This window comes from Cydia pomonella, unplaced genomic scaffold, assembly GCF_033807575.1.
Source record: "Cydia pomonella isolate Wapato2018A unplaced genomic scaffold, ilCydPomo1 PGA_scaffold_178, whole genome shotgun sequence".
In the NCBI taxonomy this organism is placed as follows: Eukaryota; Metazoa; Arthropoda; class Insecta; order Lepidoptera; family Tortricidae; genus Cydia; species Cydia pomonella.
In genome coordinates this window covers 228,509-254,048 of record NW_026907820.1, presented here as the reverse complement: position 1 = coordinate 254,048, position 25,540 = coordinate 228,509, and the positions used below count along the sequence as shown (strand labels likewise).

Here is a 25,540-nt window from a genome sequence, read left to right as displayed (position 1 = left end):
ATAAAAAAATAAAAAAATATTATAGGACATTATTACACAAATTGACTAAGTCCCACAGTAAGCTCAATAAGGCTTGTGTTGAGGGTACTTAGACAACGATATATATAATGTATAAATATTTATAAATACTTAAATAGATAGAAAACACCCATGACTCAGGAACAAATATCCATGCTCATCACACAAATACATGCCCTTACCAGGATTTGAACCCGGGACCATTAGCTTCGTAGGCAGGGTCACTACCCACTAGGCCAAACCGGTCGTCAAACCTTACTACCTGGTCGTCGTTCTACCTTATAATTTAAAAACTGCGAATAATCGACGCTCTTACCTTACAAAGCATATATCAACAGGTGAATACGCCGCCATCGGCGTAGACGTCGACATGTACACGAAGGAGCGAGCCCGGCAGTACCTCACGGGCCCCGTGAGCAACGAGCATCCACCTCTTCGCATATTTCGTTCCTTCCTCTCGGTGGCACCCAGCTCACCTTCGCCCGCCTACCCAAAATTCGCAGCCGAAGTTAACAGGAGACTTCAGATGCCACCGTTCAATTTTGCAAATCCACTGATGGGTTTCGGTGGTAAAGTCGTAAGTAATAACGATCATTAAAATACGTCCACTTACACTCCTTTGCTGCCTATCCCTATGCTCTCGAGGACCAAAATAAATTTAGTCTCTCTTTTGTTTACTGTATGAAATAAAACAACTATCGCTACAAAGTAAATGCTTGCAATTCACAGGCACTTGTGACTTAAACTGGCGGTGATAATTATAAACATGCAATAAGGGGTTTCTTTATTCTTCTGAAAGTTGTATTTTCTGAACGCATTATATAGCAAGTAATTGCTACTTTACGGCACGTGTAAAACTTTATATTCTCCAAGATTGCTCGTAAAATGACAAGGTACAAACAAACAGACTGCTGCTGAATTACAAAACGAAACAATTAAGAATGAAGAAATTTTTGAAAATTGTCTCTTGGAGTTGCAATATACAAAAGTGGACCACTATAAAAGCAATAAACATTATTCATGTCTTCCTTGACAGACATACACTTCTCAAAACTTTATTATTGAACCCGTTTGAAACGATCATGCAAAACAAGATCTCTCAATCGTATATTGCGTGATCGTAAAACCAACGCATATTGAGGGCACCGTTGTAAATCGTTATCTGAACATCGGTAAGGCGGTATTAGTACAGAATATCATGTTAAACCTTCAATATAAATGCAAGAGAGACAACAATAAATTAGGTAACACCCCAATAACCTTGTACATAATGTGAAAACGAGGACATCATACAGCAAATCAGTTGCTAACATCAATGTAACGACTACCCTTAAACTGCCTATATGAAGACCGGGGGATAAAATATTATCGTACAACTCGTAGATTTTAGGATGGGGAGAGTTGATCTAATGGGAGAAATCCAATTATATAGCTAGTACCTATATAACAATAAATTAGAATTTATGTGGGACTAGCCTGTGAAGTGATTCCTAAAATAACATTTTTTTATGGCCCGACCGCGGCAAATGACGCGTTACTAATAGTACGAGACGTTTGAAGATTCAGCTTGGATCAGAATCGCATATATATTTTCTGAACATTTAACATAATCTGCTAAAAGCTTATGAAGCCTCGAAAATATTCGAAGTTTCGTGAGATTTGTATATTTTTACAAATTCCTAAGGTTTAAATTCCTTTACAGCTTAAATGCGTATTACTCGCCCCTGACCAAAAGCAAATACATGCATATTTCCAATTTTCTCACAAATGGCGGTGATTAAATAGGTGCTGCGTCTTGAAAGGGAGGGGTTTGTGTTAGAATATTTAAATTTCACTCCCGGAGATGCTTAAAATAATTGGGGTTTTTCTATTTTTATCAATTATTTATGATAATTGAATAAACGTGTTTTTAAATAACGTATTTTAGTATCCACAATAAAATTCCGTAAAGTCGAAAAAAATGTTAGTAAACTGTCTACAGAGCAATGTGGTCCTTCGAACCGGATTAAGAATGAGCATTAACTTAAGAATTTGGAGAAAATGAAATTTTAAGATATGTTCTAACCTAGCCGGTAAAAATTAACTAGAGCGTGTTTTGTAGATCCCAGAATACGCGGCTTGGCTGCACGACGCAGTATGGGTATACGCACGCGCACTGAAGGCAGCGTTACTTGCCGGCGAGGACGTGCGTGACGGCCGTGCGCTCGCCAGGCGGATGCGGAATACTACCTACGAGAGCATCATGGGGTAAGTATGTGCAATATAGATCTCTGAATACATGCAGTGCTGCTCGTCGGCGAGTACGTGCATGAGAAAACACCACCTACGAGAGCATGATGGGGTAAACATGTGCAGTAAATCTCTGCGTACACGGTGTGTCCGCAAGACGTGGTGGGTACGCACGTTCACCGGCGAGGATGAACGCGCGCTCACCAGATGCATGCGGAACACCAGCTAACATCATACGGTAAGGGGCAAGTAAAGAAGATCGAGCCCGTCTAGGAAATCGGCGGTCCTGGTCTGGGTTATACCCCCCTCCCTGACTATAAAGCTGGATCCGCCCTTGTGATGTAGTGTGGACGCGCGGGCAATAAAAGCAGCCATGGGTGCCTAGCCAACGTGCCAATCGTTTAGGGTCAGTATAGCGAACGAAACGTAACTGTCTGTGTGGCACTAATATGGAAGACGAGTGCGACGAGAGCTTAAGAACTAATTTATGCGTATATAGTTTACCTATGTATAAAAAAGCCTTTATTGCTGTTCAACAATGACAACATTATTAGGGTTTTCTTTTCCGACGATTGGGTTTTGTAACAACAGCTTGTCTTTCGACAAAGGCCTCCTCTAAAGTTTTCCATTTCTCCCTATCTCTTGCAAGTCTCATCCATCCTGGTAGACAGATACAACAGTTTACCTATATATACCTTTTTGAATCCCTGTAAACCACGTGTTTCTATCCACATTCGGATGAGAAATGCGTTTACGCCATTAGAAATGCAAGGAGGCAACACCATAATTTTTCAACAATCCTATTATGTATTCGATCTAGTTAAAAAATAGATAAAGTTAATTAAATATTTACGTGACCAGCGCGCATGACTCGGTAGCGCATCAAGATACACCTCATTTGCCTTAACATACGGCGTAAAGATGACAAACGGTGCTATTCATTATGTGCGTGCTGTATGAGTTAAGCACGTTTATGTTCACAAACAACTAATGCACTTGATCCTACCTACTCCCACGTCTGACGATACTAGCTTTTATAAGCTTAACTTTAATTAATTTGCCTCTATCTTTGGAGTATTTTCGCTTTTGTCTTATCAAATTAATAATAAACTATCTAATTTATGTACATCTAGGTACTAAGTAAATGCTAAACAACAACAAAACACATGTATCTACTACTTGTGATTCAAATCGTGTGATATCCTTTTTGCGCGTCTGATTTATTTGAAAAGGATATCAAAACTGACTAAATACCTATCCCTGAGATGATTAGAATAAGTTAAAAGGCGGCCAAGTGCGAGTCGGACTCGCCCATGAACGGTTCCGTACCATATATGACGTATTAAAAGAAAACTACTTACTAGATCTCGTTCAAACCAATTTTCGGTGGAAGTTTGCATGGCAATGTATATCATATATTTTTTTAGATTTTTCATTTTGTTATTTTAGAAGTTACGGGGTGGGGGGGGGGGACACATTTTACCACTTTGGAAGTGTCTCTCGCGCAAACTATTCAGTTTAGAAAAAAATGATATTAGAAACCTCAATATCATTTTTAAGGACCTATCCATAGATACCCCACACGTATGGGTTTGATGATAAAAGATTTTTTGAGTTTCAGTTCTCAGTATGGGGAACCCCCAAAATTTATTGTTTTTTTTTTTCTATTTTTGTGTAAAAATCCTAATGCGGTTCATAGAATACATCTACTTACCAAGTTTGAACAGTATAGCTCTTATAGTTTCGGAAAAAAGTGGCGGTGACATAATCGGACAGACAGACGGACATGACGAATCTATAAGGGTAATCTATATTTGTGCACAGCGCCATCTATCGGCAAATTGTCTTACTAATTTGCACCATGTAATGCACGTATATTGGTTATTTGAGGACAATAAGTCTCTATGAAGTAAACCGATTCCAACCAAAAAAATGCTCTTCTATTTGAAGAATGGTGCCTTTAATGTAATCTCATAGAAATTCAAGTGTAAGAAACACACGTAAAGTTGGTTAAAATGCAAACTGAATTCGGAACGGTTTTTTATCAATTAAAAAAAAGTTCTCAAGATAGAGGTCTGATTATATTTTTTCTGTATATTAATATTATGTAAAAAAAATCATAATTTTCTTCGGTAAAGTTCAGGGATAAAGGGGGGGGAGCGATGTGACAGACAGACATAAAGACGGACCGACTGACGGAGTCGATCCATAAGGGTTCCTTTTGTACCTTTTCAATACGGAACCCTACGCCATTGTAATTAGGATTTTTATTTATACCTACCTACTGTTTTATCATCCCCACTGTATTTTTTCTCTTTAGGGTTGCAAATAACACTTAGTTCATCTGTAGTATACTTTCTTGGAATGGAATATTCTTGCTTATTAACCCAGGCGATAGCGGCGAAGGACAATGTTTATTTTATACAAACAATGTCAGTGTCTTTCGATTTTACAGTATCGTGAAAGCCAAGTCATGTATTTATAGCTTATACTTGCAATATCAACGCTAACAACTGGGTACTCCATAGAAAAGTAGTAGGTATTTTATATAGACATAATGCACTTAGTAGTCTTAGCACTTAGAGAGAAGCAGCTTTCAGATTTAAAGTCTGCTACAAATAATCTGTTAAAGGTTTTTTTTTTTTTTAACTGAAGTTACACATTCTCCAAGTTACATTTGAACGTTTACATAACTGATACGAAATTTAAACGCTTTCGTTGACATTTTTTTTAAGTATGTTGCACCTATTATATTGAATTGATTTTTCGCATGGTAGTAGCTAATACTATTTGTAATTTATGAGATTTTTTCCACAGGTGTACCTTTACAAATACTAGTTGAAAAGCGCTGTCAAAAAATCTCTAACATTTTAATCATTATTTTTTCAGGGAAATAAATATTTAAAAAATCTGAGTTATACTCCTACTCATTCTTTGTAGCTATAATTTGGTTTGATTGCTCTACATTATATAGTTCAGGAGAAAAACGACTTTGAAAAATGTGTCCATAAAATGACGATTTTGACATTATCTCGGTGACGGTTCAAGATAGGGGGCTGGAAGATAAGGTGTTTCTGTATAATAAGATAGCCAATAAATTACATTATAAAAATCCGATATACGTTACAGGGGCCACTTCTCCTTCCTTAGCCTGCTAGGCCCTTTCTCTTAAACCGCACAGTATGCGGTGATAGAAAGTGGCATCATGTCAAACAATTCTTCAGAGCACAGCTCGCTGTACAAGCACAAGGAGGCAAAGTCTCTCCTTAGACTTAAGGTTTCAATACCGCTTGTCAGTTTAGGATCGTTCAAGGTTCATGCAGCGCGCCTTTGGTTGGTCGAAGGGTTCAAGCTAGCATCCAGGTATTCCAGGTACTCCTACCCAAAGGTGACAGCAGTACTCCATATGGGGTCTGGCTTGCGATTTATATAGCAGCAGTCTTTGCCTCGGAGTAAAGTATCGCTTCGCTTTATTGAGCACACCAAGTGAATTTATATGTAAACTTGCAAATTTAAAAAAACAAAACATGAAAGAAATCAAGTAGATTTTAAGTTAAAGCTTAAAAATACTGCTGGTAGGATATGGAGATACTTAATTTGACCTATGTGTTATCCAAGCCTAAACAAGCAAGACAATGTTCCCTGCTTTTATATAACGTCAATTTCCTTGATCAATGTTGTTGAGTTTTATAATGATTGATGACCCATTATATGTATTTATTCCGAAATGTTTCAATGGAGAAGGCCGATAAAAGGTAATCGTAGATGGCGTTCCCGAAAATGGTACCTAAATAGGGTTCCGTAGTCAACTAGGAACCCTTATATTTTCGCCATGTCCGTCTGTCTGTCTGTGCGAGGCTTTGCTGCGTGATCGTTAATGCTAAAAAGCTGCAATTTGACGTGGATATATAAATCAATAAATCCGACAAAATAGTAAAATCTAAAAAAAAAAACGCTTCTACCCTATGGTGTGGGGTGTCGTTAGATAGATCTTTAAGAGCCCGGTAACGATTTTAGAGCAAAAATTTTAAATTGATAGATTTAGTCGTTGAAATTGTACACCTTTTTGTTACGTAGTATCTAAATAACAAGTATTGGTTTCTATTAGCACGTTTTTTCATCTTGCCTTTTTATAATGAGGTCGCAAGCGAGCGTCCCCGGTAATAGGCAAAGAGAAGGGATAGTTTTTAAAAATTCATCAAAAAATTATGGTAGTAAATTATACAAAATGATGTATAAGAACAGTTTCAGCAAATGTTGTAGATTGTTGAAGTATCAAAATTACGTTGAAATTAAGTCAATTTTCAGAGAAATTGTCACTTGTTTTGAAGTAATTTCTGGAGAAAATTGATTTCGTCTAACTTTCATTTACACCACTTCAAATTTATAATAACAAAAATGTAGTTTATTAAAGTTGAAGTACAGGATATGTATAATACAAAATTATCATATTTAGCAGTCCAAACTTTATGAAATTTACAAATAAGATCGACAAAATCACTGCTTTACGCGCGTTTACCTAAACGTCCATCAGAAAAAAATTTATTACTAATAATGGAGTCTGTTTTAAAAAAAATTATTATAATGAAAGATAACAAGACGTGCTAATAGAAACCAGTACTTGTTATTTTTAGTAGTTAACAAAAGGTGTACAATTTCATGCGCTAAATCTATCAATTTGACATTTTTGCGACTAAAATCGATAACGGCCTCTTAAATACGAATAGGGGCTCCACTAGACTCAAATCGTGATATGGACCGTGATTAACCTTTGTATTGTTTGTTTTGTGTTAGTCTAGTGATACTAACCGTGAATCATATCATCAATCATATAACCGAATAGGGGTTTTCACAAACATTTTGTTATAAAGTAAATATTTTCAGACATAACCATTTCGAAAGAAAAAAATGTCCCCTGCACATGACACCATGGGTCCAAAAAATATGAAAAAAATAGTGAAAATAGGGCTTAATAAAGACATTTAATGAAAACTGTAGCGGACATGATCAGCAAGCCGTTTTTGAGTTATCGCAAAAAATCTTTCCTTCATAGCAAAAAGACGCGTATATGCAACTAATACAAAGCGCTGTGAAGGGCTTACTCCCTTTTTCTTGTTATGTACCATCAGCCGCAAAAGTGCATGACGACTTTCGCAGCTCACTGTACATGACACTTATTAAATAAAACCCGTTCAAGGTCTATTGTGACGGACAGGTAACTACGGAAGCCTACACTGAGCATAGCCCGACATGCTCTTAGCCGGTTTTTTTATATATAATTCTACAGCCAAATCTAGAAAAGGCGTAGTTATGTTGTCATTGCCATCAGACAACTTTTATGGACAGTTGTGCCCTCCGAGACGGGTTTTATACAGAGTTTTATTGAGTTGAGATGAGAGCCGCATTGGAGAGACGGGATTCTAAAATCCTACGTACGTATATCTATGTGAGATAGTGCCATTTAAAGTAGCATCACACCTTGGTTACGATATACATATAGGGATTAAAGGGTAATTCATGAGACGTGAGCAGGACTAAGCCTACACAAACAGTAAATCTTAATTAATCGTTCACCATCATATATTAGTAAAAAATCACGCTTTATTGGATTATTTAACTTTTTGGTAAGTACATATTTGATTTTCACAATCATGGATACCCTACAACACTTAATTAACAAAGATAAAATCTCTTTAACCGTTATGACAGTACTTTGATTGTGAAGAAAATAAAAAGTCATACGAGTGAGATACGATTTTTCAAAAGTTATCAGGTTCCGATACATTCAATTTGTCACTTGTTATGGATAAAACAAAGAGTGTGACTATGGAAGGTGGAGGCAAGGAAAGAAATCTCCATATACCAAAAAGTGTCATCAAAAAAACTTAAATAGGTGGCGCTAGAATACCTAGAGTACTTGAACAAAAAAATCCAATTATAGACAGCGCACTTCACTCCGTCAATAACGCCTAGGTTCTTAGCTACTCTAGCGCTACTCTGGAGAGATTTGGAACTATTATTTATAGCTGACAGCTGGACACTTTTGCAACAGTTCTACCATAAGAGATTTCTCTCCTCTTAAATCCACACTCCATAAGTGTGACCATAAATGTCGTAAAAAAACTATTTTCTGAACAGTAGAAAATAAATTATCGTTAATCTCACAAATACTGCTACAAAACAATTGCTTATAATTTACTGAATGCGCAGGCGTAATTCTGCTCACGTCTCCTGAATCAACCAGTATTTAGTGATTTTTTAGCTGGTACTATTTGATTTTGACTGTGCCTACCTGTAATAATTTTCATTACTTATTCATTTAATTTTACTTACTTTTTTTGACAGGTATTCTATTCACATGGACGAAAGTGGCGATGCTGAAGGAAATTACACATTGCTGTCTATCGACCCGTCAGAACCGCCTGGCTTGTACCCACTTGCTGTGCTGCACAAATCTGCGCCGGTAACTAGCTGCATGTATTTTTTTTTAATGTTAATCGATTCTACGTCCCGTGAGATTCAAATACTTCTTATAAACCTGCTATCTATTGTACCCCAGAAACTTCCAAATATAGTAAATGAAGCGCGCGCATCGCGAGTCTAAATGCCCCACACAAAAAGCGTGCGCCCTGTGACGTCACATCACACGACTGCGCCAAAATGTATGCGGAAGTCTTATGAAAAATAACGGTATATAAACGAGTAATTCGCTTAGAAAAATAAAATGAAAAATTTGAAATACCGGGACATGCTCCTAGCCCTAGCCATGTTGAATATAAAAACTTCGCTTCGCTTCGCTCGCTCGTTCGATGAACTTGTGAGTTTGAAATCGTATAGCCTCCTAAGTCCCAGAGTCATTTTTGCAGTTTTGAATTTGTAACCTTCTTTTTCTCAAACTTGCAATGAAATGTTGACATTACTTCAAATTAAGTCCGGAAATACTACGTATTCGGTGCGGCTTAGGTCTGTAAAGCAACCTTCTTTTGTTTTTAAACGTCAAATTGTGACACAACGTCTTGGCACTCAACCATCAAATACGTAGTAGTAGATTTGCTAGTAGTAGATTTGCTTTTAAGTTGTGTAAACCTATGAATAAAACAAATTGACTACATTTTTTTTTAATTTCATTGCAATTTTGAGAAAAGCAATATGTTTGCAAGCAGGTTGGATGGTGCGTATCTGAACCACTGCAGTGCGCTCCATGTATAGGGCAATATGTAATGTATACTAACACTTGATGTAAGATAAGTAGGTACTAACATTGACATGTAATTTTGGCAATTTGTTATATCTAATTTTAATGTAATCATAATGTTGATAATTTTTATTAATTAACTAATTTATTTATTTATTTTGTTGTAATGTATTATGTTGTTTGTTGTATGATCCCAGATGGTCGAAATAAATGATAATTTAATTTAATATACAAATCACGGCCACAAATGGGGTTGCCGGCCGCGTATCCCTATCCGCAACCCTTCGTTTCCGGCCTCTATATTAGGTAATGTACTATTATTCCATTAGTATTAAAAATTCGATTAGAATTTGTCCTTTTGTCACTCAAAAGTCATCGGGACTTAGGAGCAGAGGTATTGTAATGTGAAGTTTTTTTTACTTCATCTATTAAATTAAGAAAGAAGTGGCAAGGTTATCGTATTTAAAAGTTTGAAACAAAATGTTTTGGTGTCTTTTTTCTCCAAAGCAAATTTATTCTCCTTCTAGGTTTAATCACTTGAAGCCTTCGCTACACTCAGGATTCTGCGTTTCGCTCTAGATTCAAAATGCACCGCTGTTGCCATAAATCAATTTGCTCCCACGAGTGACACAATCTTCTATTCCAGTCCATTGAATCGGTCCAATTTGGACCGGACAATCCGATTCTGCACAATATCTCCCTGTTTACTCCTTGTTTATTTCATGTTTCCTTCGTCAATACATTATCTAATTAGAAGCCGGCGCCATACTGTTGTACCTATATTGTAGCATGAGTACCTACTTGTACTAGTTTTTTCTTCATTTTGATTAATGACATCCCATTTCATTTATCCTATGTAATTCGTGGAAATCGTAAAATATTTTACTAAAGACTTCTTTCATTCGCATTTTTTAATTTCCTTTTTATGTTCCTTTTGAATTTAACCGTGTCAGAAACAGTTCTAAAGTGAGACTTGGAATGTAATTAATGGAAGAAAAGAATGGGAAACTTGGCTTTAAGAAAAAAATACTAAAGTTAGAATAAAATAAGTCCTAGAGCTGAAATCCGAGTATCATCCAAGAGCGCGCATTATTATCATACATTTGCGTTTTATATTGAATCACTGGAACATAATGCGCCATAAACATTTATCTTCTGCACCAAATGATGCTCATAAGTGAGCAATAATATTTCCGATGTTTCCAGAAGCTATTTTATTGAGGCAGCGGCAAGAAAATATAACTTTTTCCTTCTAACTAAACATACCGTCTCTTCTATACGCAGTTTTCTAGTTTCAAACAGCGTCATAGATAGAGTATAAACACCATTTACATAATATTCCAAAATTTTGCGATCTGGGCGACGGCCAAATACCAAATGGGCTTATTTACAAAGTACCTAACTGTATTTCGGACGCATAAGTGCATAAATAGTTTGTAGTTGTACGCACAGAATTCCACAATCAGCACACGTTCGCATAGCGAATCGGTACGTGGTTTGAATACGCGGACTTAACGGTTCTGCCAGAAAGTTTCTTCAGATCTTGACGCCAGAGATGCACTTTAGTGCCAACTAACATTTTGAATTAAACTCTTCGTCGTTACTTCTTAACATGCAATTAAAATATTTCAACTTTTACTTTAAATGTTACCCACTTTCTTCTTGATCTATAATTTAATGACTTTTTACGACCGTTCGTTATATTGTACGAGGGAGAATGTTTCCTAAATTATATTTTAGGTAATGGTCAATAAGGCACTACCAATCTTCAAATTACCTTTTGGTTGTAAAGAACTCATAAACATGTGAAATCGCCTCCTTCTTACTGTTATCTCTTAGCTTACTTAATCTTACTGTCAACGAGCGGTAATTAAATCATTACGAGAATGATTACATGTATGTGACGCCCACTAAAAAGTGACGCGACATCTGTTAGTTCGAGTATACCGTAAAATAATCCCATCATTACACGTTTTTTGTACAGGAGGTGAGATTTTTACGTCCCATGAGTTGGCCTGGCGGTCACGCGCCGCTTTCTGAGCCTCCTTGCGGGTTCCGTGATGAAAAATGCTCTAGTAAGTACAATAACTAGTCTCCTCAACGACATGTAAAATTTAGATACCTTTTCCTTATTCATTACATTAAAGTACAATTGGCTGTAAAATTTCACGATTCCTACCAACTTCGTACCTATTATGTTTTACTTGTATGAGGCAATCATGATATAAGAGAGGCTTTACTTTTAGGTATATAAAATTATTATCGTTTTTAACGAATAAATAGCAGCCTCTCAATAACCGATTACTTCCAACTGATGTAGGTACACGATTTTTACGTTAGCCCTAATGTCGAAATTGTGTAAGCGGCTAAAAGAATCAGCAAGTGGGCCGGAATAGTTCTAATGGACGACGATGGCAGCGGTCGTAGCCATTTTGTTTGCGGAAAAAACTAATAGGTTTTGGTGGTTGGAGCCGGCATTAAGAGCAAGAGGTTGGGAGCTGTGTAGCCGTCGTATAGTCGTCGTAAAAGCGTCGTAACGGCGGTGACAGCGAGTGGAAAGCCATCGCTGGCACGCGACTCCCGCTGGGCGGCCGCGACCGCGTCCGTCTAAATGGCTCTAGGTACAGTTCGAACTACGTACCTCTAGGTACTATAGATTACTAGCTTAGTCATTACCTTTTATCTTATAGTCATAGTTAAGTAAAGTGTAGTTGAGTTGAACTAAGTTGAACTTTTTAACAACTGTTAAATATGTATATGTACTTCTATTTTTGGTTTCTTATTTTCGCGCATATTTTCCTTCCAAACACACTCAGAAAATTAATATCATTTTAAAAATTTTATGTAGGAATATGTAATTCTATTAACAAATGCTACTGGACAGGGTCCTGTAGGTAAATAATTTAAACATACATATATTTCACAATTCATACCAATATTTTAAAATTAATTGTTGTTCAACTTGTAGATACATAGCTACCAAAGCACCTTTACTTCACTATCCATGAACGAAATACACACTCTGTCCTATAAAAAGTTTTTACGCTCATAATAAAAAGTCGGCCGGGCATCGCCAGCAAGACGTGATTTAATTATTCCGCGCTACGATAACGCGTCCCTATGTTCCCATGGACTCAAAGACAGATTTCCCGGTTTCGGTGCTTTGCTCCCGCTTTTCCATTTTAATGGCCCAAGTCGCCCTTAGTCTACTTTATATCAACTTGCGGATTCTGCTACAAATTGAATCGAAACGCTTTATAAAGCTCGCGCTAAACGTTTGCCCGGATAGAGGACCCCGTGAAGGAACTTGTTAAAAAAATCTGTCGCGTTTGTTAGAGACATCTTTTATTCATGTTCAATAAATCTCTGTCATTTTACTTCGTGTAATGTTGCGACAGTTCCTGCCATTCCCATGTTCGCGGATTAAAAATTAATGATACTTTTACTTGCAAGTTCCTACGCGTGCGGATTTTCTGAATACTTATAAGCTACTTTAGTACAGTCAAAAGTGTTACATTGATGATAAGTGATATCGTTATAAGTAATGTAGGCTGGCACACTAAACTTTTGTGCGTGAACATTTCATATACGAGCACCTATCTTCCTCGCTCGGAAACTTTCGTAAATATGAGGGTAGATGCGATAAAGTCAAACAATACAGATACATAGGTACATATGCCTGCGAGTTGTTTCGAGTTTCAACCGCATTAAATTTCCCGAGTTATCGGCGTATAGTAATTGTTTTTCAGTTCTTAGTAGGTACGTAAATTCCTGAGGTAAGCTCGCTGCTTACGAGTTGATAAGGTAGAAAGGGAGAGAAAGAAATGGGTACCACAGTACAGTCGCCGTCAGATTGTCATATAAATCGAGCGGCCGAGTGTTCAGATATTTGTGACCGCCTTGGTTGTTCCGATCTTCCGATATATCTGATGTTGGCTGTACAAAGACTGAGCGGTGACCCATGTTTCATTTAGGGATTTGCGTTTGATTTTCCAATTTCGAATGCAACGGCTGCTCGTCCTTAGGTGTGTACTGACCTATCGTGTATCGTCAGATCGTCACTTCTTTTTTTTTTGTAGATGGTCTTGCGGATGCCAAGCCAAGATGACAATCGTAAATCGCCAAACGCCAAACGGAACAATTTGTACGGTACTAAAGTACGACTCTCACCGAACGGGCGGAGTCAGCGCGCATTTCATAGACCGCGGGCCAGGAACATATTTCGTCAGTCATCGCCTCCCGGCTGATACTTTGTCAGATGATAGTTTAGATGCTGTTTTAAAGTTAAAAAAAAACGTCAGCCGGTTCTATCGCAGTGGAATAACTGTCAGAGTAAAATGAACACGTAAAAAATATGAGCCTTACCACTTTATGTGCGGCAAAGTTATGCATAATGTGTAAATTGCGTATCCGTTGATAGCTTTTCAGGCGTTTACTCCTGATGAAATGCTACATGCAAAGTTTCATGATTTGTTATATCATAAAAGGTATAGCGCACGTATAGCGCTTATTTTTTACATGTTCATGCGACCAGCTGATGTTCTTACCACCGCGATATAACCGGCTGACGATTTTTTAAGTAACAACAGCATCTGAACTATCATTTGACAAAATATCAAACGGGAGGCGATGACATTTTTATTTTTTACGTGTTTCGGTGGCTGCCATTCCTCAACCCACCAACGGAGCGGCAGCTGACGTCCACGAGGGATCATCATACCTAGCCGTTAACCACTACATGAGTTTTCAGTCGAACGGCGATTGGTCATGAAAATTGTTCCTGGCTCGCGGTCTATCACATTTGTACGGTCGCAAGCCGGTCGGCTCCTCGCGGAAGCTCCTGTCGGATTTCATGGCTTCTGTCATACATAATGTATAGGCACCTCGAAAATGCGCTCCGGCGCGGCCCAACTCCGGCCGGTCGTTGGGAATCGTACAAAACTCTCTTGCCCTCATCAGGTCACGTGGGCGCCTGGACCCTCGGCGCAGCAGGCGGCGCCCTAGCCCTGCTGGCGCTAGCAGCGTTAGCGCTGTACCGCGGCTGGCGTTACGAGCAAGAGCTGGACTCGCTGCTGTGGAAAATCGACTTCAGGGACCTCCATTTGCCCGACAAGGAACAGCGCGCCAACAAACTGAGTAGGTAAAACGAATTTGTAAGTGTTGTTTGCATGCGTTTTATTTCTAGTTTTAATTGTTTTCCCTCTGTGTCAGTTTAGCAATTATTTTTATTTGTAGTCCAATCTTACCGACAGCTTGATCTAAATGAGTCAAGAACATATTTTACAAGCTTTTATTACATGCTTTTATTTACTTTCACCTGACCGTTGTCTGTTTGTAATCAAATCTTGCAAGTTAAATTTGATCCACTTCCCGGTTTCCGATTGAGCTGAAAATTTGAATACAAATGTAAGTCGGGTGACAATGCAATATTATGGTACCATCGAGCTGATCTGATGATGGAGACAAGAGGTGGACATAGGAACTCTGTGATAAAACAACGCAACCTAATTGTGTTTGGGGTTTCTAGAATTTGCTCGATGAGTAAATGTTGCCTATGGAAAGAAAAGTACAGTCAGCGATAAAAGCTTGTCCCAAAAATTAAATTATTGCCAAAAACTTTTTTTATTAATCAATTCGAAATAATGTACCTGATAGGAAAACTAAACTATTTTTTTTTTATAAAACTATTATATTTTTTCCAAAAAAAAATACTTTTAAATCAGCTAATATGCCTCACAAATATTCCTTATTAGGTAAATCATTAATTGATAACGGAAAACAAGGAAACATATTTGAATATATATTTCCCTGACATAAGTAAAATAAATGCACCTGAGTGAACTCACCCGTTATTTTTCCAATAAAATAATAAGGAGAAAATATTCATGGTAAATAAGTAATACATTTTTAGAACTGAATTGCACCTATTAAACTCCAAATTAAACTGAGCGTTAGAAAATAGGTCTACACGAATTATAAAGTAGAACTACCACTTTAAGAAGCAAACCTAATACTTCGATTTTAATTCCCTTTAATCAGCAGTTTATTATAAACATCAGCAAATTTAAAAGCAAGCTGGTCCATGCATTCAAGCCTTGTTACATAAGTTCCCTGTTCAGCTTACTAAAGGCTTTCTTGGAAAGTTCCGGAACTCCGCTGACACGTTGAACCGTACTGGGTTAAAACGGCTGAATCATGTAACTTGGAATTTATGTTTTTCCGGACAGGACCCACATCAATAACAATGTTGATTCACAATTATGGGAACAGACGATGACTTAATATTACTACGAGTTTATACGTTACAATTAACCCACAAGTTATTAATGTCTTAAATAGGTAATAGAAACAGAAGAATGACGGCATGCGTAAACAAGTGAAATAAGTACTTGAAACAAACCGTTCAAGGCTGTAAGTCAATGAATGTAAATTAAAGATTCATCTGCTTCGAGCCAGCTTCGGTAGCTTACATGGTTCGAATCGGTGTCGTGACTGGACTAGTATTAATTAGTATTCGTACTGTTTGAAAGTGACTGCACTAGTAGGTATTTCCAATGGTCAAAGGTTTCAATCCAGTTCAAAGTAGTTGAAGAGAAGTGAACGCAATTTTCCCTTTAATTTTAAATAGATGGACTAAAGGCTGGCTGAACCAAACCGTCTATCAACGTTACGATGACGTATGTTCGTTAAAAAAATTAATTAAAAGGACGGATTTCTATGGAATAACTCTGTTCTGCCGACGCCAACATTGATAATGCATGGTGGAACCCGCCCAATAAGTAGCTAGACAATCATATTACTTAGTATTTATCTAGATAATAACAAACCATGTTAGCAAGTTGGTCAGAGCCTATTTTTTCCAGCAAGATAGCAGCGCGACCGGCAACGGGAACCCATCGGTCATAGTTGCCAACCCTGAGAAAAATGGCAGTACAGGCGGCGTTCGCTCCAGCCAGGTTTCGCTGAGTTCCAACCCTGACCTGGACTTTCGTTATTCGGCCATCTTTACTGAGGTTGCGCTGTACCGTGGACGCCTGCTTGCCGTCAAAAGAATCCGCAGACACCATATCGACATTACGAGGGAAATCAAGAAAGAGCTTAAAACCGTGAGTTAAATTTAACTTTACTACCTACATCACTTAAATGCAAAGGTAGTTTATTTACAACATTAGAGTTAATTTAATAGGTTGGTTTGAAGTTTAGGTCCTCACAATTGGTACTCATTTGACGGCGGTTGGTCGACAGATTTCTTAAACATTTGCTTGTGCCACATGCCATGTCCCTCTGAGTGGTCATACTCACAATGAGGAATATATATACATATAGTATATCAGTGTTATCAGCGTGCGTATGCAAGATGCTAATCGTTAACGCTCCCTAGCGAACGAAACGAAACTATCTCTTTCGCACTAAAACGTAAGAGTGATAAAGAGATATAAAACTACGCTTACGCTACGGAGCGTGAACGATTGGCATCTTGCCTACGCACCCAGTACCGAGGTACTTTAAAATGAATCGGAAACGCCCAACAGTAGCATATCACATGGAAGTCATCATCATTATTTGCATAAAATGGAACGTTCCACTGCTTTCTCTCTTTGCACAAAAGGGTTTAATGATGTTATTTTATATAAAAAGTTGCGATTGTATGGAAGTGGCACGGTGTAGTTTATTCATTATTCGTCATCCTTTAACGAAGTTTAATCCTGATCCAATCCAACAAAAATAATTCAAATTCTGTGCCATCAATATCGTTGACATCGTTTTGGTCAAACCATTGAACTAGGTAATTGCGGCGCATTTTCTTATTCCTAATGGAATTCTTTATTCCGCGAGAAAGATTTTCCATTTACCTATCTATTCGTCTGTCACAAATGAATTATTTAAGAGCTGTACAAAAAGTATCCGAATTTCGAATACAGGCCCGCATACCCGCATTTTTCTTAAATTATAAATTTTCTAAATTCCAAAACTGCTCCAATAGTCGAGCCATTACATTTTCGGCGTGAAAAGTTGGTTTCCTTCATACACTTTTTTTCAACCATCACTTCATTTCATTCGCCCCATTGATACTTTTTTTTCCCAGCCAATTTTTTCTCCAGATTTTTTATTTTTCTATATTTAAATAACCTTTTTCCGGAGAGCAGGGATCACCTTAATATTGTTTGGGAAACTGTTTAATTTGTTATAATTTTTTTGTTGCATAATTGTTTAAAATTAAAACGTATTCTGTGAAGTGACCTTGTAGGGCAAAAGGTTCGCCAATGGACAAGTGTCATATTTTTGTTGCATAATTGTTTAAAAATTAAAACGTATTCTGCGAAGTGACCTTGTTTTACTTCACTACTTATAAATAGAGTGCAGTTAGCGACGCGTTCAGCAGAAATAAGTTAAGTAGGGAGATAATACCCAACGAGGAAAAAATTGCCCAACTTTGTTGAAGGCCGAGCTGAAGCTGAACCCGCACGATATCGAATAGTGGAATGGAATGACATCTCGATGAGGGAAACATTTCGACGTGTACCTAATTTATGTTATGGCATCCTTGTTTACGAGAAAATACATAACATTTTGGAACACACAATACCTACATATACAGGGTGTGCGATTAGAAAGGGTCAAAATGTGGAACATAAAACTAAGAGATTTGGTTAAATGGTTTAAGGTCGTAACAGAATAAGGGAACGAAAAATGCCCTTTAATATTATGACTTGTTTTTTAGGGTTCCGTAGCCAAATGGCAAAAAACGGAACCCTTATAGATTCGTCACGTCCGTCTGTCTGTCCGTTTGGCACAGCCAGTTTTTTCTGAAACTATAAGAACGTAATACTGTTCAAATTTGGTAAGTAGATGTATTCTGTGTACCGCATTAAGATTTTCACACAAAAATAGAAAAAAAAATTTTTGGGGGCTCCCAATACTTAGAACTGAAACTCAATTTTTTTTTTTCATCATACCCGTACGTGTGGGGTATCTATGGGTAGGTCTTCAAAAATGATATTGAGGTTTCTAATATCATTTTTTTCTAAACTGAATAGTTTGCGCGAGAGACACTTCCAAAGTGGTAAAATGTGTGTTGTTCCCCCCCCCCCTCCCTAACTTCTAAAATAACAATGATAAAACTAAAAGAAATATATGATATACATTACCATGCAAACTTCCACCGAAAATTGGTTTGAACGAGACCTAGTAAGTAGTTTTTTTTAATACGTCATAAATGGTACGGAACCCTTCATGGGCGAGTCCGACTCGCACTTGGCCGTTTTTTTTCTATGGTTACTTACATTTAGCAATGCAATTGTGCTAAGTTTGGTCGAAATATTCTTGGTGGTTCAGCAGAAAAAAAAACATGATACATTAAATATGCCTTTTCTCTAAAACTGTTATACTTTTTTTTTCTTTTTGATAAGCTTAACCGAATATATATTTTAAGAGAAAATGGAGTCTCGACCTTTAACACTTACGTAAAATACAGGTAAGTCAAAATTTTAAATATATATTTTTTTACTTTTAAAAGAGCTACCACTCTAATTGTCATTTCTAAATTAGCCTTACTTAACGTTCTAACACACATATTAGTTTGATGGATAAAATACGATAATATGGATGGAACGTTAAGTAAAGTTTATTTAAAAATAATGATAAGTCTCCTCCTACTCTTTAAAAAAATTGACTTACCTGTTTTTTTACGTAAATTTTAAAGATACAGACTCCTATTTCTCTTGGAACATATATTTGACTAAACTTAACAAAATAAAAATAAAATGGTATATTAAATTTTAATAGTATTGGAGTAGTCATTTTTGAACAATGCGGATGTTTTTTTTTCTTCTGCGGAACCACCAAAAATTTCTCAACTAATCTTGGCACAATGGCACTGCTAAATGTCAAATGCCACATTTCCTTACCTCACTCTGCTACGGCCTTTGTCATTCTCATTCAAAAGTGACCAGACTCCGATGACATTCAATTGTCGTACTTAAAATTAAAATATTTTGAACAGTACAAATTAAATTAACTTTAATCTCACAAATACTGGTACGAAACAATTGCTTATAAGTTACTGAATACGCAGGCTTGATCCTGTTCACGTCTACTGAATCATCCTGTATTAAGCATACTAGGTAGGTATATACTTTATAAATTTTTCAATTTATATTTACGGAATCACTTCGTTTCAGACAAACGTCAATGAGCTATTGCTAGAAAGCTATTGATTTCATCACACTGTACTGAATATAATATATTGCGTGCAGCAACATCTCATCCTTATTTTCGTAGGATCCTAAAGGGCTTAGTGACAGAAACCCCTTCAAGTATCCATAAGGAAAAGGGAAGCTAAAGCCTCGTCTGCTGTGAAACAAACAAATACCTATCTACTTGGCAGCGCATTTGCGAATATGACGTTCGCCTTGACTGAGACAAATCACTTTCTTACTCACATTTGTTTTACCTACAATATTCCTACCTACCTCGATAGCGTTGTAGGAATAAATCATAATATGTTCTGATGACTACAAACATCAACGTATTCTGTTATTTGGGGCAAATATTTACGTGCTCTGATTTCATCTTATTTAATTTGGTTGTAGCGTAGTATTATTTACGGGAAGCGATTTCTTTTCATAACTTTTACTTAGGTATATGAAGAAGAAATGTCTGTATTATTTTTTTATTAAATTCACTAAATATGTGTAGCTAAAATAACAGTGACAGAAGGTATGTAGATACATGGGGAACAAGTAACATTTTTTGATAAAATATTTTGAAAAGTCCTAGAGAGTTATTACGCAGCTCACGTTATTTTTTGCAAAGTCTCGGTTCCTCCAATAACTCTCGAGGAGCAGTTAAGAAAGGGTGCGCTGCTCGAGTGCAAACGCTTCGACGAACAGTAAATAATGTCAATTTGTTCAGGTGTTAGTGAGCTCTAAGTTAGGTGGTATTTGCTCGGTTGTTCCGGCTCAAATATATTATCTTCGATATCGGGTAGCGCCTCTCAAAGACCGAAAATATACGGGTAAACGAACACCTTCCGGTTCGCAGCATCAGAGTATTTTAAATCAGGACCAACAAAGTCAAAATGGAAAGGTTTTTGTTGAATTCCACCTATTTGCACGTGATACGAGTTAATATATTCTGGGATACGAAAAAAATATATACCTGTACTTATTTTCATTTAAAAAATAGCATATTTTCATACGTATCATTTTCTACATAAGTTATGTTGATTTTTCCTTACTTACCTGTATGGAATAATTTATTATTATTATTATTTCAATAAAATACAGTGGATACTGTCTTAATATTAAATACAACGTCCCACAAAACTGTTTGCACAGTTTGACTGTGGGATCCGTGGGGCTATACTAGATTAGGTACATGATAACTCTAATATTATTATAAATCATAAATGAATCAGGTACAGTCAGCGTCAAATACTTTGTAGCAGTCAAAGTGGCCAAATAGTTCGGTACACCATACTAAACATATGGTGTACCGAACTATTTGGCCACTTTGGTTGCTAAAAAGTATTTGACGCTGACTGTACATATTTATTGAAGAAGTGCCTATATAGCTAGATAGCTACGAGTAGGTACATTATTAAATATTGACATAGGTAGGTACAGTCAAGTTATTAAATATCGACACGGACAAAGTGCTAAAAATATCTATGCACTACTTTAATGTATAGGAAATAAGGTGGTGTATACATATTTTTGGCACTTTGTCCGATTCGATATTTAATACCTTGACTGTACCTATTTATCAAAAACAAAAGTTACACAACGAGAGGCGCCTAGTGGAACTAAGTTAAGGCAGGTAGTTTATTCGCTTTTTGCCTTCATTTATCCCTTGTTGTTCTGAATAAATCTAGTTTGAAACTTAGTAACGAATTCCGAAGCAGTTAGATAAGTTTGTTTGTTGTTTCAGATGCGGGATCTACAGCACGACAACGTGAATGGTTTTGTAGGAGCGTGTATAGAGCCGCCTAACGTATGTGCGCTCTCGGAATATTGCACTCGCGGCAGCCTGAAGGCAAGAAATCCAATAAAGCTTTCAATTTCTAAGCATGTAAATAGATCGCGCAAATAGACTACGAGCAAATATTTAACTCTACTGTACTATCGTAGTGAAATTGCGACCGTTGTAATTTGAAGTTTAGTATTCACAAGACCATAAATAACCCATTTTATCCAGCCCAATTTATCGAGCGAAGCGAGTGGTAATAATATTACATATTTATGGCATTTAAATTCGCGGTTAAATGTACTATTTTTTTATATATAAATTGTTATTGCATTCTATATTTATGAAATTTATTTTCAAGTGTCTCCTTGCGTTACATTTCGGGGTGAATTAATTTTATTATATCACTTGGCTTATTTTACAAGTTATTAATATGTATTTACCTAACACATTATATGTGGTATGATAGCTCATATTTATTAGTGTCATTCCTTTTTCTCACATCATTGTATCTATTTTGGAAATCTTAATGTGCATTTATTTGCAGGATATCCTTGAGAACGAAGATATCAAACTGGACAACATGTTTATCGCATCATTAGTCGGAGATATCATCAGGGTAACTAAATAATTTTATGCTGCGACCCACTTCTGCTTGGGCTAAAGTTGTTTCTATAAACACTTGAGATTTATCTTGTGTAATGTACCTAAATTTAAATTGAGATGCAAATGGATAGGTTTCAACTTGCAAACTATCGAGTTTACGGTGATAAAGTTTAATATTTAGTCTAAGTTGATTGATTGATAGCTATTATACGACGTGGTAACGGCCTTTTCGCATTTGCGCATGTTACATAGATTGCAGAGCTCAAACGAGATCGACCAAGGCAAGACAGTAGTGGATGAATCACCGATTGCTGTTGTAATTTGGTTACCAGAACGTTTTAATGTTTTGGAAGGCATGTTTGGCAGTTTAGCGAGTTTGTTTTCTACAACACTAGTAAATCCGAGGCACAGGCTCTGTAGCGAACAGAACGCAAATGTCATGGTTGCACTAAAATGGAAGTGATAGAGAGAGATGACTACTCTACGCTACGGAGCTGTAACGATTGGCATGTTGGCTAAGCACCGAGGCCTCTTGGAGAGAGTGATATCATTTTTTTTTTATCAGGGGATGATTTTCATCCACGAGTCACCGCTGCAGTACCACGGGGCATTACGTCCGTCTAACTGTCTAGTGGACGCGCGTTGGGTCGTCAAGCTCGCAGACTTTGGGCTCCAAGCCTTCCGTGCTGGGGAACTACCACCAACTGAACCAAACGCTATTCGATCGCATATTGAAAGTGAGTATTTTCACCAACAAGTCGCCGCTGCGCTACTACGGCGCACTGCGGTCATCCAACTAAAGTATTTGAGGTTACTTCTGTGTATATAGAGTTTACAAAACAAGAATCAGCATTAATACTTGTGTCAGAAAATCCTGATTCCGGATCTCCTAACTTTGGGCTAAAGCAAAAAGCCTTTCGTACTGGGCAACTACCTATAAAACCTAACGCAATTCGATCGCCTATTGCGAGTGAGTCACACTTTTGATCTACAGTTTAATCGTAGGAATGTACCTACCTATACTTAAAGTGATGTTCTCGGATGGTGACCTACCTCGAAAGTGTCTTCCGTGAGAAATTGATCTACTACTCTGCCTAAGGGTGCGAGCACGCCTCTGCTTGAAAGAGAGGCGAGCGCGCAGCGAGTTCGCCGAGAGCGCGCAACGTATTCGCCGTGAGTGCGTAACGAGTACGCCTCGCTTTCAACTCGCTCGCAAATCGCCAGTGTGCCCGCGCCCACTAAAACTCAACACAAGAAAAATATGTGATTCTAGCATGCAATGTTAACATATATGGAATAAACTTTAGAAAATGTAAGTAATAAGTTTCATATGAGATGCTACCGGTGCATCTGTGCCACTTGAGATCTACCCACACTTTATTTCCTTTGCTTTACCTATGTATTGTTTATGAAATCTGTATTTGCTATCTTTATTATTTCCTAGAACCGTCTTATCGTGATTTTATACTTTTTTTTATATTACCTGCACTTTTTAAGCCCTGACTCTTTCGTAGTTTTTTTGACGAACGGTAGTCGAGCTTTTTCCCGGTTCCCTAGAACGTGATTACACTTAGTTCTTAAGGGACCTTAAAGTGAATCAAAAATATCAAGAAGAAATATAAGAATATTGTGACTGATCTTATTCCAGGTTTAGTATACCTGGCGCCCGAGCTGCTCCGCTCCGCCGGCTGGGGCAGCCCGACGGCCTCGGAGCCGTGCGACGGCTCCCCAGCCGCGGACGTGTACGCGTTCGCGCTGGTGCTGTACGAGATGCATACGCGCCGCGGTCCATTTGGCCCTGATGCGCCGCCCGCACCCGCGCTGCTGCGCCGCGTCGCGCTAGCGGAACCGGTGCCTTACAGGTAGGTACGTATGTGCTTGCTCGATCCGCAAGAGATAGTATAGTAATTTACGATACAAGTAAAATAAAACCAACTTAGCCACTGCGACTTGGCCAATTTGTGTAATAATGTCCTGTAATATTTATTTATTTATGTGTTTGCTCGATACTTAAGGACGAGACGAAGACACGATTTTAATGCCGGGTTTTAGTTGTTATATAGCTAGTATAATTCACTAAGTACCAATTTAATACAAAATAGTAAAATGCACGTATGTGAGACATATGTTGACGATCTAACAACGTACGGTGATCATACCTAATGTATCCATAGGTTTCTCGAATTGTCGACTTATGATTTATGATACGTTACAGTCGTAGGTAGATACCAAGTTTTTCGTCAGAAATATAATTAGGATCTAGAATACATCTATGAATATGTTCATGCGCTTTACTTATTTCACATGATTTTCAGACCACCAGTAGACGTGTTGGCGGCTCAGTTTGACTGCTCGCGCGAATGTTGCGTGGAGTGCTGGGCCGAGGACCCCGCTATGCGACCCGACTTCAAAGCTATTAGGACCAAACTGAGACCCCTACGGAAAGGAATGTAAGTGCTTCTGACAGCCAGTATCTTCTATCTATTAATATTTTATATCTAACCTCTCTCACCATAACCCACCTAACCATATTCTGTGCTAAGCCCACCGTGTGGCTAACTCCCGCAACGGAAATGAGAAATTAAAATTTACATAGATAATTGTCAGATACATACAATTTCCACAACTCAATGATTTATGCCAGTTAAAGGGTTAAGGGAAAAATATTTTCTGGCTCACAAAGCAAAATACAATCTGACTAATCTGCTTCACATTTTTCAGGAAACCAAATATATTCGATAACATGATTGCCATGATGGAAAAGTATGCAAACAATTTGGAAGTGTTAGTAGATGAGCGCACTGACCAGCTACAGGAAGAGAAAAAGAAAACAGGTGATGTATATCTAATAGTCTAGTAGAAATAGAGTCAAACTGAGCTAACTCTTCAGGGACTTTGCGATAGTAAAATGTAGTGATATACCATCATAAACATCTAAATATTAAATATCTATGTAACTAGGTATGTCGCCTAAAATTACACTTTCACCGTTCGGAGTTACGCTTGCTGAGTGCTTGAGTACTAGATGGACTCTAGTGTATCTACTGCTTGAAATCCGCTGGATCTCGATCTTTTCCTTCACCGAAGAATTGGGGTACCTACGCTGACGACTATAGTAGCCGCAACGTGGGCAATAGGTACCTTGAGGAGGAGTGCACAGTTTAAAAATGGGTTATGTCTGCCTATATCCAATGATAATTACTACTTAGGTAAGTTCACTTATTAGTTGTGAATTGCAGAGGCGTTATTAGAAGAAATGCTGCCAGTGCCAGTCGCCGACCAGCTGAAGCGCGGGCGTCGCGTCATGCCAGAAAGCTACGACTCCGTCACGATCTACTTTAGCGACATCGTGGGGTTCACTGCCATGTCCGCGGAAAGCACGCCTTTACAAGTGAGTCTTGAAATATCAGGTCAGGTGTAATATCTCAATGTTTTTTTTATAAATGTGAAATTCACCGAGGTACAGGCAATATTTCGACTCGCGACCTATCAGAACACCGGCCCGATCGTTCAACCAACTAAGCT

General features: G+C 37.7%; 1 protein-coding gene across 1 annotated transcript in view; it reads left to right on the top strand.

The window, feature by feature from the left end:
- Positions 1-25,540, top strand: part of LOC133533553 (speract receptor-like) — a 63,834-nt gene that overhangs the window by 33,951 nt on the left and 4,343 nt on the right. The window contains exons 8-20 of the mRNA XM_061872545.1: positions 357-595; positions 2,120-2,265; positions 8,593-8,710; positions 11,427-11,517; positions 14,402-14,578; positions 16,310-16,548; positions 21,374-21,478; positions 21,957-22,028; positions 22,581-22,752; positions 23,664-23,877; positions 24,331-24,465; positions 24,737-24,849; positions 25,255-25,406. Coding sequence (XP_061728529.1) covers positions 357-595; positions 2,120-2,265; positions 8,593-8,710; positions 11,427-11,517; positions 14,402-14,578; positions 16,310-16,548; positions 21,374-21,478; positions 21,957-22,028; positions 22,581-22,752; positions 23,664-23,877; positions 24,331-24,465; positions 24,737-24,849; positions 25,255-25,406 — 1,973 coding nt within the window. The remainder of the gene's footprint in view (positions 1-356; positions 596-2,119; positions 2,266-8,592; positions 8,711-11,426; positions 11,518-14,401; positions 14,579-16,309; positions 16,549-21,373; positions 21,479-21,956; positions 22,029-22,580; positions 22,753-23,663; positions 23,878-24,330; positions 24,466-24,736; positions 24,850-25,254; positions 25,407-25,540) is intronic.